This window comes from Hyaena hyaena, unplaced genomic scaffold (assembly GCF_003009895.1).
Source record: "Hyaena hyaena isolate Hyena2069 unplaced genomic scaffold, ASM300989v1 scaffold_203, whole genome shotgun sequence".
Taxonomy (NCBI): domain Eukaryota; kingdom Metazoa; phylum Chordata; class Mammalia; order Carnivora; family Hyaenidae; genus Hyaena; species Hyaena hyaena.
Window position 1 is genome coordinate 2,155,825 of NW_024080835.1, and position 13,469 is coordinate 2,169,293.

At 42.4% G+C, this 13,469-nt stretch overlaps 1 protein-coding gene across 5 annotated transcripts in view; it reads right to left on the bottom strand.

Annotated features, from left to right (window-relative positions):
• Positions 1–2,953: 2,953 nt before the first annotated feature.
• SCHIP1 (schwannomin interacting protein 1) overlaps positions 2,954–13,469 on the bottom strand; it is a 123,669-nt gene continuing 113,153 nt past the window's right edge. For all 5 annotated transcript variants that reach the window (XM_039241974.1, XM_039241973.1, XM_039241977.1 and 2 more), the window contains 4 exons: positions 12,320–12,517; positions 11,296–11,419; positions 8,803–8,896; positions 2,954–3,597 (listed from right to left, as the gene is read on the bottom strand). In XM_039241974.1, coding sequence (XP_039097905.1) covers positions 3,546–3,597; positions 8,803–8,896; positions 11,296–11,419; positions 12,320–12,517 — 468 coding nt within the window. In that variant the 3' untranslated portion in view covers positions 2,954–3,545. The remainder of the gene's footprint in view (positions 3,598–8,802; positions 8,897–11,295; positions 11,420–12,319; positions 12,518–13,469) is intronic.

Genomic DNA, 13,469 nt, shown 5'->3' on the forward strand with positions numbered 1-13,469 from the left:
GCTGTGTAAGAATATATTCCAAGGTTTAAACATTGATATTTGGAGGAAGGAAGCCTTAAAGACTGGAGCTATTAACTTTCTCCTTAAGTATCTGTTTTGTAAATTAATGATTCGTAAACAAGAAAAAACCCACAAGGATGTGTTAAATCTCAGAAACTCGTAAAATACAGAATGCTTCCTCCATCCAAACCCTGATCATTTAATTCTTTAAAAAATTATTTATTGAGTATCTACCCAGTGCCAGGTGCTTTCATTATTTTATTTGAACTTTAGAATAATCCCAAGAGATCTTATTTACAGGTGATAAAACAGGATAAAAGAACTTTAGTAACTTGCTCAGGGTCAAATCACTATGAAGCATTTGTGCCCAGTCCTTCTGGCCCCAGAGCCCGTGTACTTTTGCTTGTAGTTCACGCTCCTAAAGTCAAGAAGACAGGTGGCCCTATTTCTTAGGTCAGGTAATCTAGCATTCTAACGAAGCCTGGCTAAACTAGTGAGGGTCCTAGTTTATGAACAGAAGGGTGATCTAGAGCAGATAATAATCTTTTTGGGAATAATTCCAGTCCTTGCCGAAAAACCTAAGTAAAAGAACTGGAAAGACCCACTCTTGAAAGAATCCCCTTGGAGGTGAGTCACTTGGTGACATCTCTATGGGGACAGAGAAGTACATGAGTATAATCTTCCGTGAGGGTCTCAGAGTGGTGGGAAGAACTGCTCTATTTTTAGCTGGCTTTGACCCTGGAGGTGTTTTCAGGGGCCCTCATGTGCAGACTCTCACTCTCTTCCTTCTCGAGTTAGGGGCTCTTTAGTTAGGATTATGGACTTCAAACAACTGAGGAGTTTAGAGGCCACTGGTTTCTCCAGACCACATTTCCAGCCAGAGATGGCATTGTTCAAGACAAAAAAAATCATTTCTAAATGTTTGATGCAACTGGCAATTCTGGCAAGGATTAAAAACAAACACAAAACGAGGATGTTTCTCTTGGTGGGCTGAGCTTTAGCGTTGAGCCTTCAGCGGTGGCTGACACGGGAGATTTAGGGCATGCTATCACATTTGCTTGGGCACAGACATTTTTTAAAGCACTCTTCCTAGGTTGGCTGTCTCTAGAAGTTTCAAATTAATAGGAATATGTTTTAATTAGACAAAAACCTAGATATTAATTTATTTTTGAGAGCGGGAGAGAGCATGCGAGTAGGGGAGGGGCCGAGAGAGAGGGAGACACAGAATCCGAAGCAGCTCTGAGCTGTCAGCACAGAGCCTGGAGCCTATTTCAGAGTCTGTGTCTCCCTCTCTCTCTGACCCTCCCCTGCTCATGCTGTCTCTCTCTCTCCAAGAAAGAAAGAAAGAAAGAAAGAGAGAAAGAGAGAGAGAGAGAGAAAGAAAGAAAGAAAGAAAGAAAGAAAGAAAGAAAGAAAGAAAGAAAGAAAGAAAGAAAGAAAGAAAGAAAAACTAAAACAGAACATCTAAGGCAGTGCTTCTCAATATGAGTGTCACCAAGGGACCTCTAAAAAATCGGGACATTCAGGCCACACCCCAAGCAATTAAATCAGTATCTATGGGGCTGGGACCCAGGCCCCAGTGGTTTCTACAGGTCCCCAGGTGATTCCACAAAGCAGTTAATGGTGAGACCCATCGGTTTACTGACCAATATTCTCACCCAGCTGAAGCAGCAAAGGTCCAGAAGCTGAGCCTGTTCTCAAGGCTGAGGTCACTCCGGAAGATCACGGGCAGCTGGTGTAGGACTCTGAGGCTCAGTTAGAGAGGGCCTCTCTTGGGCCCCACCCTTCACTCAGTGGTGAGCAACGTATCCTGCTCAAAAGCCAACTCACAAAGGCTAAAATATATTTATGGGCTGCCTTGTTTCTCCATTCCAAATGAAAACTTGATTGAGGCCCATAAAAAATGATCGGTGTTACAATTTTTCATTACCTATTTTGCTAAATAGAAGACTGAAAATTGGCAACTCTTCATTACCTAAAATATCTACCTGGGTATTTTTAAGAAAGGGAAGTGCAGACAGCTGTCTAAACTTCTATCTTCATACATGTAAGTGATGAATCACTAAATTCTACATCTGAAACTAAGTAAAACTTAAAAACATTTTTTTCATGTTTATTTATTTTGAGAGAGCAAGCGAGAATCCCAAGGAGGCCGTGCACTATAAGCCTCCACACAGGGCTCAATCCTACAAACCATGAGATCAGGACCCGAGCTAAAATCAAGAGTTGGGACACTTAACTAATTGAGCCACCCAGGCACCCAAGGAAACTTCTATCTTTTGATTACATTCTGAACCTAATAATGAAACCAGGTGGTCTGTGGGTGGTTCTGGATTGTTGACTGCACATCTCTGCTTATAGTTTATGATTCTCTAATACCTGCATGGCCATTAGCTAAACTGACGAAATCAATTTTCCGACTCTACTTCTTGGGGAACAATCTGTAATCTACTTTAGACTTGGCATTTTTCTTCACGAGACCAAACAGAACTGGTTAATATCTGAAAAATGGCAAACTGGGCTTGGGAAAAGAGTAAATGCAAGCATCTTTTGTTCCTATGGCAAACTTTGGCGGTACTAGGCTCTAACAAGACCAGGAGCTTGTAGAGAGTAAAGTGCTAATGTTCCAGACGGGTAACTGAGCACTGACCGAAGTATTAGCTCTAACGCTATGGAGGTTGTCTTCTTTGGAGTGTGCGTGTGCTCGTGCACACGCGCGTGCGTGCACACACACACACACACACACACACACACTCACATACTCTCTCTCACACAGACACACACAGACACTCTCCCATGCCCTTCACAATCTTCCTGGCAATCCTCTGCAGTGCTTTCCCCTGCAGCACTTTATTTTCTCACGGACCAAATCTTCACGGTGGGGAATTTGGTTGAGGAGGTGTGAAGAGGTCAGAACTACACAGGGCTTGCTAGTGAGCAAGAAGACATATCATATGAAACAAAGTTTTCATTTTTATTTTACATATTTATACATAAAACTTTCAAGGAACCTTCTGAATCCAACAGAATGTTAATAGCACATCTAAAAATGAACTTCAGGTAGTCAACATTCACAAAATGTTGAAAACTGATTAAAATATACATATCACGGAGAGCTACAACTTCACTACGAGGCAGGCATGTATTTTTTGACTTGGATAGCACCGTCATTTACAGTTCTTCTTTAAAACTACAGTGAAGAATGAAAGTAGTCAATGGTAAAATACTGCTCCAACTGAAAATCCCTAAACAAATAAAAATAAAGTTAAAACTACCCTCTTTGATTAACCATGACGAGTGATGGTGTCAGTACTGTACATTTTTTTGTAACAATATTTTATTAAAATGCCTGATATTTAGTGGCACAGTAAAAAAAATTAAAATAAATTAAGAAGCAAAGGCCAATCACTGGACATTAGGCTTCAAACGTTATCAATGACTAACACTGATATTTTGTTTGTTTCTGCGCCACCTTTAGTAACAGCATTTTTACAACCACAGAAGCAAAATAAATTCTAGCTTGTCCTCTGGTCGAATGGCTTCTTTCACTTTGCAGGCATTTTCTCTGCCATGTGCTTCTGCTGACTTTCGGCATGTCTGTAAAATTAATCATACAATTATTTAGAGCTAGGAAGAGAGACCCAAACTGCTTTCAGATCTATAGCTAAAACACTGCCGCAAACAGGTTTGGAGTTGCTCATAATGAAATCAAGAGAATTAAGAAACAGTGCCTAACTCAAATAATGGATTTGCCCTCTTTAATTTTTATATTTGATGTAAGATTCCTCTTATTTAATATGTACTAGAATACCCTGAGAATGGTAGATGCCACTACTTTTGAGAAGAAAAAGCACTGTGTTTAAAAAAAAGAGTTAATTATCTGGGAAAATTTATCCAACAAATGTTTGATATGTTTCTTTGTGCCAGGCACTGTTCCTGGCGCTGTGGATTTGGTGAGCAGACAATGAGGTCTTTGTTTTCGTGGAACATATATTCCAGTGGAGAGAGACAAAAAAGGAACAAGTAGCAAAGCAGGAGATAGCAGAGAGAAAATCATGCTAAGCAAAAAGTCAAAACAAGGTGTTGTGATAGCAGATAACCACGTGATTACTTTATCTAAACACACACACACAGACACAAATATAAGCATTAAAAAGGCTCCTGACAGAAATCTGAAGCCAATGATCCAGTTCCACTCGTACAAAGCTAATGTCTTCCTAACAAATCGTAGGTCTTTGCAGATGCCAAGATTTTCCATGTTTGCATACTCCCCGCCATCCCATAAATCCGAAGGGCATGATGGTGGCAGGGAGGGAATGCTAGGGCGGGATGGATCTTCTGATTCATCAAGCCCTGTTACTGCCTCTAAGCCCTAAATTCAGCCAAGCCAGCAGCTGACCAGTGGAGACAGAGGGGGAAAAACAGCCAAGCTGCTTACATCACTTGATTGGGCACTAATTAAACGTTTTCTCAGAGAGTGGTGGGGTTTGACGTCTGCAAAAGACAAATGTTTTGAAGGACAATCGTAGGAATTTATAAATTTGGCAAGAGAAAGTCTCTAAGGCTGTGGTTTCCAGCTGTAATCAAGGTTCAGGGCAGTTTTTGTGTGCTGCCTAGACTTGGGTAGTCAGTGACGTCAAGTTTAACTCACTGGTTTTGTGCAGAATGTCTCCAATCTATGGTATAGAGAGACAAACCACAAATACTTTCAGAAATAGGGAAGTGACAACAGAGTGTCCTTGCCACATTCAACAGCCTGCAAATAATTGGTGATATTCATTTAACAATAAAGAAACTTAGGGAAAAGATATCAGCCCCTTATTCCTGTAGCAGACCATCTCATGGCCCTGTTTATGTGTACAAAACAGCCTTGATCATTTTCATCAAGTAGCTGATGGGCCTCACTTAAATTCAGCTCAAGAAATATCTTGATGCCCACTGAGCTAAGATTCCACTGTGGCTAATTATAGTATCTAGGGGCTCCTGGGTGCCTCAGTCAGTTGAGTGTCTGATTCTTGATTTCAGCTCAGGTATGATCCCAGGGTCGTGGGGTCAAGTCCTGCATTGGGCCCTGTTCTGAATGTGGAGGCTGCTTGGGATTCTCTCTCTCTCTCTCTCTCTCTCTCTCTCTCTCTCTCCCTCTCTCTCTCTCTCTGCCCCCTTTCCCCACTTGTGCACTCTCTCTAAAATAAATTTAAAAAAATTATAGTTCCTCCAACAGTTTTAAAATATGTATCTGTGTGTATGTGTGCATGCACATGTATGTCTTCCTGAGAAAGAAGGAAAGAACAGGAAATAGCTGGGGCGCCTGGGTGGCTTAGTCGGCTAAGCGTCCGACTTTTGCTTGGGTCATGATCTCGCGGTTCGTGGGTTCGAGCCCCACGTCGGGCTCTGTGCTGACTGCCAGCTCAGAGCCTGGAGCCTGTTTCTGAGTCTGTGTCTCCCTCTCTCTCTGACCCTCCCCTGCTCATGCTGTCTCTCTCTCTCCTAGAAATAAATAAAAATATTAAAAGAAAAAAAAAAGAACAGGAAATAGCTTCAGAAAATATTGAAAGCCGGGAGTTATCTTGAGACATACATACAAGCATGAATTTCAATAACACTTTAAACAAGGGAGGGAAAGGGTTTTAGTCCATAAAAATTAAAAGGTTCTCATCAACTATTTATATGAAAAGTTGTTTTTACTTTAAAAAATGTTTGTTTATTCTTGAGTGAGAGAGACAGACAGAGTGTGAACTGGGGAGGGGCAGAGAGAGAAGGAGACATGGAATCTGAATCAGGTTCCAGGGTCTGAACTGTCAGCACAAGAGTCTGATGCGGGGCTTGAGCCCACAAACCGTGAGATCATGACCTGAGCTGAAGGAGGATGCTTAACCGACCGAGCCACCCAGGTGCTCCTAAATGAAAGCCTTTATTAGCATTTGTTTGATCCAAGCCTCACAAGTGCTGGCTTTGGCAGCACATATACTAAAATTGATTCAAATCCCACAAGGACTCCTTTTTATCAGCAATCATTACTGAGGATCTGTGCCTGGCAAGCCCTCTCCTAGGTTCTGGGGACACAGCAAAAAATGAAAATGGCATTGTCTTTGCTTTAGGTGGAGGGGGGGATTGTTTACAGTAGGTAAAGAGAAATAGCAGACAATTTAACACAATATGATTAGGCTCTACATGGAAGGGATGCCATGTTGCCAGGAACACAGAGAAGAGGGTCCTACCCCAGTCTTGGGGGTTGAGGGGCATCAGGACGTACTTTTCTAAAGAGGTGTTATTTAAGCCAGTGTGTCTCAAATTCAGCTGTGCATTGGAATCACCTGGAGAGCTTTGAAAAATCCTAATGCCCAGGCCACCCCCACAGAATCATTAAATCAGAATTTTCTTTGGAGGTGGGACTCAGGCATCAATAGTTTTTAAAGCTCCCCAGGTGATTCCAATGTGTAGCCGAACTTGAGAACCACTGATCTGAACTGACACTGGGAATGGAAAAACATGCCACTATCTACAGGACAGGTAAAGGGAACAGGTGATTGGAACTCCCCAGCTGATGCTCTTGGCCTTCTGGGATCAGGCTGCAAAATTCTGACATTGCTACCTTTAGGTATGTTTAAGTATCCTCAGATCCCCTCACAAGCAAAGTTATATTGTGCAGCCAGAGACGGACATGGGAACTTCTCCCCACCTGCTCCCCTTTAAAGGGTTCCTCTAATATCTTTAAATTAGTAACTCCTCTCCTTTTCACCCTGTGGTTCTGCCTGCCCTGTTTCCCATGATCACACCATCTGAAAGGTATTTAAAAAATTCACTGTAAACCTAAGTACTAGCTTAACACACAGAGAGAAAGGAGGAGCCTCTCAGTGTCTTCCCTGCAATGAGGAAAGCAGCATGCTTTGGGGAGTAGAGGAAAAGTCTCTGCTGTCACAGGCAAGTCACAGAATTTACAGAAGAATTTACATGTATTTTTTTAGAACATGTAGGTTTAAAAAAAATTTTTTTTAATGTTTATTTATTTTTGAGAGAGAGAGAGACACACCGTGAGTGAGGGAGGGGCAAGAGAGGCACACAAAGAACATGAAGCAGGCTCTAGGCTCTGAGCTGTCAGGACAGAGTCCAATGTGGGGCTCAAACTCATGAACCATGGGATTCTGACTGAGCTGAAGGGGACGCCCAACCGACAGAGCCACCCAGGCACCCCTAGAAGATGGAGGTTTTGATCTTCTATTTCACGAATGATTTCCCATAATCTTAATACCTATTTACACATTTCTCAGACTAACAAAAAGGGATTTGTGTTACAGTTGTTGAGGCAGTGCCTGAATAATCTGTAGGTGGCAATGATACTATGTGAGTGTTGTTGTGACAAGTCAGTACGCTGAGAGGGTATGAGGTCTTTGGGCTTTTTATTTTTGTTTTTTTTGTTGGGGGCGAGGCAATATAATATCCAAAGCATACAACACAGAGTACTGCCCATAGGTCTTAAAAAAAAAAAAAAAAAAAAAAAAGAGGGGCGCCTGGGTGGCTCAGTCGGTTGGGTGGCTGACTTCAGCTCAGGTCATGATCTCGCAGTCCGTGGGTTCAAGCCCCGGGTCGGGTTCTATGCTGTCGGTTCCGAGCCTGGAGCCTGCTTTGGATTTTGTGATTCCCTCTCTCTCTGCCCCTCCCCCGCTCAAGCTCTGTCTCTCTCTGTCTCAAAAATAAAATAAACATTAGAAAAAAATTTAAAAAGCCTAAACATAGTTTTGTAGCATTTATTTTGCTACCAAAACTAATTTTATTGTTTTACTTTTTTTATTTTTTGTTTTTTTATTTTCTAAAACTATTTTTATAACACCGAATTTAGAAAAATATTTTATTCCACCCTACACATTGAGAAGTGGTCCTGTGGTGGGTGCTAAGTGCATTTTCACCACATATGTTTTCAAGCTTCTCTTGGATGGTTCTGGATCATGTGGTTAATTCCTTATGTTAATTGAGACAAGCAGTGTTCTTTCTCTCCCTGGGGAGCCTTCTACTCTCTAAATACCATTTCTGGGATTAATAGTAATTATTACCTCTTGGTTTAAAGACTTCATGTGTAGTGTCTCAGAAAAGGTACCATAGCAAACATGAGTTCATAGGAAATGCTCACAGTATTTCATGTACTTTATATACTTATGGCGATTATGGCATAATCATTGTATTTTCTACAAATAAAACTACTAAGAAATGCAATTTCTTGACTGGCATTTGCCTAGTTTCAGTATCCCCCAGGGGAGGAAACATTCTTTACCTCTTTATAGAGAGGTGCTTGGAGCCAGGCCCAGCTAGAAACTCAAGTGCTGGGGTTTCCCCATGGTGAGAGCAATCTGGTGGCCCTGGTGCTATGGAAAGGTGCCAGTGTTCTTGCCTTCTGGACACGGCAGATGTGATCAAGGGCTGGGTCACATAACAGCAAATGCCGTGCTGTGGCACCCATCACATGGCTGGTCACATGCCAGTGGGGAATGGCTTTGGGCTAACTCTCCAGGGCAACAGTCCTTCAGGAAAAAGTCTTCCTGGGCCAGAAATGCTGACCTGATTTTGGTGGGGGTATAGGAAGTTCTAATGCACTGACAGTCCATCCCAAAGGGAGGGTGAGAAAGCAATGCATTTGGGAAGGAGTTCTGGCCACTTCCCCTCCAGCTAAGCAGCTGACATCGGCAGAGATTAGGTGAGTTACTCGTGGAAATAAGGGGAAGTTCTCTGGGGCTTGCTCTTGCCCTGATTCTTCAATGTTAGGCCACCCTGGGCTTCTTTCCTTCTCTGGGAAGGGGAGGCACCACTGACCTGGTCAAGTCTTCGATGTCCACCAGCATGGCGTCTTGTTCTGTGTGCAGCTCATCTCGGATGAGCAGCAGCTGGACCAACTCCTCATTCAGGCCTGGAGCAAAGGAGCGAGAACATTTAAAAATGGATAGAATTGTGCCTAAGTCGATATGTGCAGCTCTATGGACCATTATACGAGTTACTTTTGCTAAAATTTAGAATTCTTCTATTAGCTTTTCATAAGCCCAGGAGAAGTCATCAGTCTGAAGATATGACTAGCTTGCATAATTATACAAGTGTTGGAAGAAAAGGAGTGAAGTATGAAGTATTTCCAATTACATTCACATTGAAGTGGGAAAAGAAATCGTTAGCTGCTGGGAAAATAGCTTGCTGGAAAAAGCAGGATGAACACAAATGTCTGGGGCATGTTAAGATTTCCACCTTCCATCCTGAGGACACTCCCGCCACCCAAGAGTTGGAGGGACCCACTGCACCCAAAGTGCTCCATCAGACGCACAGCTGGAGAAGGTGCCCCACGCATGCTCAATGGCTTCCTAGGGCCCACAGAAGCAACAGCCTCTGTGCAGGCTGTTCTAAGTCATATCTAAGTCATAGCTACAGATACTGGAAAGCCAGGTGTGTTAAGACTTGAAGAAATAACTCTTGAAATCTCTGCATGAGGACCAAGGAGAATATTCCTTAGGATTTATACTGGGAATAAAACACATATGGACAGATACATTTCTAATCTTCCTGAAATCCGTGCACTGGGTTAATCTGGCCTCTGCTCCTGAAAAATATGAACAAGCAGAAGGGGCAGTCTTACTTTTTTCCTTCTTAGATCGAAGCTTTTAAGTCCAGGCGCATGGGGGATAGCATTCATTTAGCAGCAAGAGGTCTGGGCCCAGAAACAAAAGAAGGGAAGGAGGTATTCTGCCAGGTCCTCCTTGGAAATGCTTTTAGAGATCCTGACTTCAAATGATGCATTGATCTGCTTTTAGGTCAGACTAGTTTCCAATTTAAAAAAGGGAGAAAAAAAAATCATACAAAGAGGTCTAAATTCATCTACTACTGAAAAGAGCTGGATGACACTTGTAGTATTTAGAGGTCTAAGGAAGATGTTTCAGTGGTAAAATATCAGGAGGCCTTTCACATCCTTGAAAGAATAACAATCCTAGCAATTTACTCTCAACTGCAATGAAAATGTAGTAGAATTTTGAAAAAATCCTGTGAGTCTGTGGTTTCCTAATTAGAATGTTAAACCCTTCTCTTGATTTTAAAACAACACTGAACATATTAACTCTGAATACGTCCAATTCTATTTTTTTCAGTATGTTCTTAGGGTAGCTTTTTTTTTTTTTTAAATTAAAAAAAAATTCCAGTAGGATAGCTTTTTATACTAGCACTCAGTAGAGGGGCCCACAAAGTGCATGGAAATTTTTTTCCCATATGAAGTTTTTAACTTTTTACTATGGAAATTTTCAAATTGATACAAAGAGACTGATTTAATGAATCTCCATGTCCATGCATTTAACCAGCTTCCAAAATTACCAACTCATGGCCAATCGTCACTCCTCTATCTCCCCCTCTCTTACCAAATTAGTTGAAAGCAAATTTCAGACATCATATTATTTCATCTCTAAATGTTTCAGTGTGTATCTGTAAACACAGGTCTCTCTTTTTTTTTAAGTTAACATAACCACAATACCTTTATCATACGTGACAAACAAATCTAGTGTGCAAATTCCTTGGTTGGTTCTTAAACGTTTTTTTGGAGTTCGTTTTTTGAACGCATTTGGTTGGCCTGTCTCGTAGGTGGTTTGTAATCTGTAAATCCACAGGATTTTACAGCATCACACATTCCAGAGGCTGGAGGGCACATGGTTCACTTGGACTAGCCACACCACCCAAGCGAGCATGTTCTGTGTTCTCTCTATCTCATCGGGCTGAGCAGCCCTTCTCCACATAAGCAGCCACCTCAAGTGAGTGCCTCTCATTTACCACCCACTTGGGACACTTCTGTCACAGGCCCTTCTTTGTTCTGGAGGAAAGAAGGCCCAGAAAATGTTGTCCTGTCATTTTCACATACTGGTTGTACATATTTTCCCCACCTTGAGTCCCACACAGTAAGTTGAATTTGATTCAGTGACATAAAATGAATGTATATACAAGTAAAGTTGAGGAAATAATTGCCTAATTAATGACATGTAACTCCTAAACTGTATTCCAGGAACAGAGGTTGTGAGCCAAATCCACACCAGGCATTGTGCTAAGCGCTAGGGATCCGAGATGAATAAAAAGGCCCCATCACCTCTGTGAACCTTGAAAAGTTCTTAAAGTTTCTGACCACTACACAGTAAAAAACCAAGAACAGAGCCTTGTGATTCTCTTCCTTCTCTTGCAGCACACAGGAGGAACCCAATGAAACAAACAAAGGAAGTGAATCAAGGAGGTAGTACTATCCCACGAGATCTCACATTTGACCCCCCATTTCCAAGCACACCGCACACTTACTTTCAATCTGGGAATGGAGATCATTGACTATCACTTGTAGCTGCCCAAGAGTCATGTCCCGCAGGTCAGTGGGCTTTAGACTCCTTTTCATCAGGCATTCACTTATATGAGGCATGTGTGGCAGCTGAAGATACAAAGGGAAGACACGGAGGTGTGAACAGATCAGCAGGTACACTGAATGCAAGCCGCACTCTCACCCACCCACTTCAGTTTAGGGTCTGTGCTCCAGAGTCTTCCCAGGCTGACTTTCCCCTGGGAGGCCCCCCACCCCCGCACCACACTGTCTAGGGCACTACTGGCACCAAAACGCTACACTATTCCAACCAAAAGCTTTTGGATTGGTCTAGAACATAGGCTGTGACAACCCCGAGTCAATTATCATATCCACAAATGAATGACTAGGGAGCTCGAGGAATAGGAATGACATGGATAAAATGAATAATATCAGCTATTTATCAACTGGTACCACGTTACAAGCATTGTGCTGTGTCTTTGAACACTTTGTTCGTGGAATTCCCACAATCATGCTCTGATACAGGTGTTATTCCCATTTTACAGATGACAAAACTGAGGCTTATGTAACTTGTCCAGAGTCCCACAGCAGGCCAATGGAAGGGCTCCCAAGCCCAGGGCTCTTCCCCACTATGCAATCCTGTCTTCACTGGAAGGTGGGAATGAGAGCTGAATAATAGCGAGTTCTGCCACAACAGAACCAGTAGGTTCTAAACGAGAGTGCCTTTAAAATGGCATTAAAATATTCCCATGACAGCTGATATTGCTTCTAAGAAATATAGTAGATATGAATCAAGAACAAAGTTTGCTTTTGTGTAATCTGTTGCTACTTATCTTTCAGCGATACAGTAGGAGGGAAAAAGAAACGAACTTAAATATTTCTCAATGACAGTACTTTTTACAAACTGCCTTGTAGAAACCCAAGTTTGCATAACTCTGGGAAAGAACTGGGACGGCGTCAACCATTTGCAGCCACCAATTGCTTGCTGGCATTTCAGTGTTTGCTACTTACGAGATCAGCGACGGGAGACTTTTTCCTGTTCTGTTTTTCCACTTCTACTTGCATTTTGGCCATTGGTTTGGCCATGGCAAGGGCCATTTTGGCTTCAGCTTGCAATTTCTTTTGCCTTGTGAGGAAATCCATGTCATCCAGGGATTCGGATTCCTCTTCAGTAGTGTCTCTATCGGAATAGGAAGAACTCTGTTTGCTCTGTGAAGGGAAAAAGAGCAGCCCTGAGCTTTCTGTGTCAGGTATCATCTTTGGAGATGGGCTATAGTGTTCCCTGGGCCCTCTCGAGTGGCCGAGGGTCCCCTCGCCACCTGATTTGGTCTGTACCAATCTCAAGTAACGTTAAAGAAGATAGTTTATTTCTTCAGTGCCACGAATAGGCTCTGATTTTAGCACAGTAACATGACAATAGGGAGAATCTATTTATGACAAACTTGAGACATTTCTTTGGCTCTAAAGAAACTTTAGAAGTGATCAGACACAGCCAAAACTTTCCTGAAGTGATCAGACACAGCCAAGTATTCAACCCAGAGCTAGGGCAGTGTGCTGTTCTCTGGAGTGGATGGGATGTCAGTTATCCAATGCAGTTGACGTTGCACTGCTCTCGCAAACCACTGCTGTTTCCTGTTGGCTGGACTTTGGTTAGAAAGGTGAGAGACTTCACAGACAGGAAGGAATTCCAGCAATAGGCTCCCAGGATCATTAAACCATCTTTCAGAATATGTGTGCAAGGAATGAGTAAGGAATACTTCACACACATTAGCTTGCTATTTTCTTGGGTGCTGGCCTTCCCATCCTCACCTGGATTCCCACCCTGCCTTTGAAAATGTGTCTTACTGCTGGTCTGTGCTTAATACCTCTAAGCCCGATGGGGAAGGACTGCTACCTAGCATAATTGATTAGGGCACATGTGATTTCTCTCCTGGTTTATATGACAGTGGCTGCTGACTTTAACAGTGCTTAGGTCTCTTTATTGTATCACACCTGTGCTTTTCCAATCACTGTCAAATTTGAGGAGCATGCTATGTCAAAAAATGGCAAGAGACATTTCTTTTTGAACCTCTGCCATGTTTTTTCCTGACTAACAACAAAAAAAGAAGCTGAAGGACCAGGGAAGCACACACACACACAGTTCCAGTGGTGGCGGACTCAC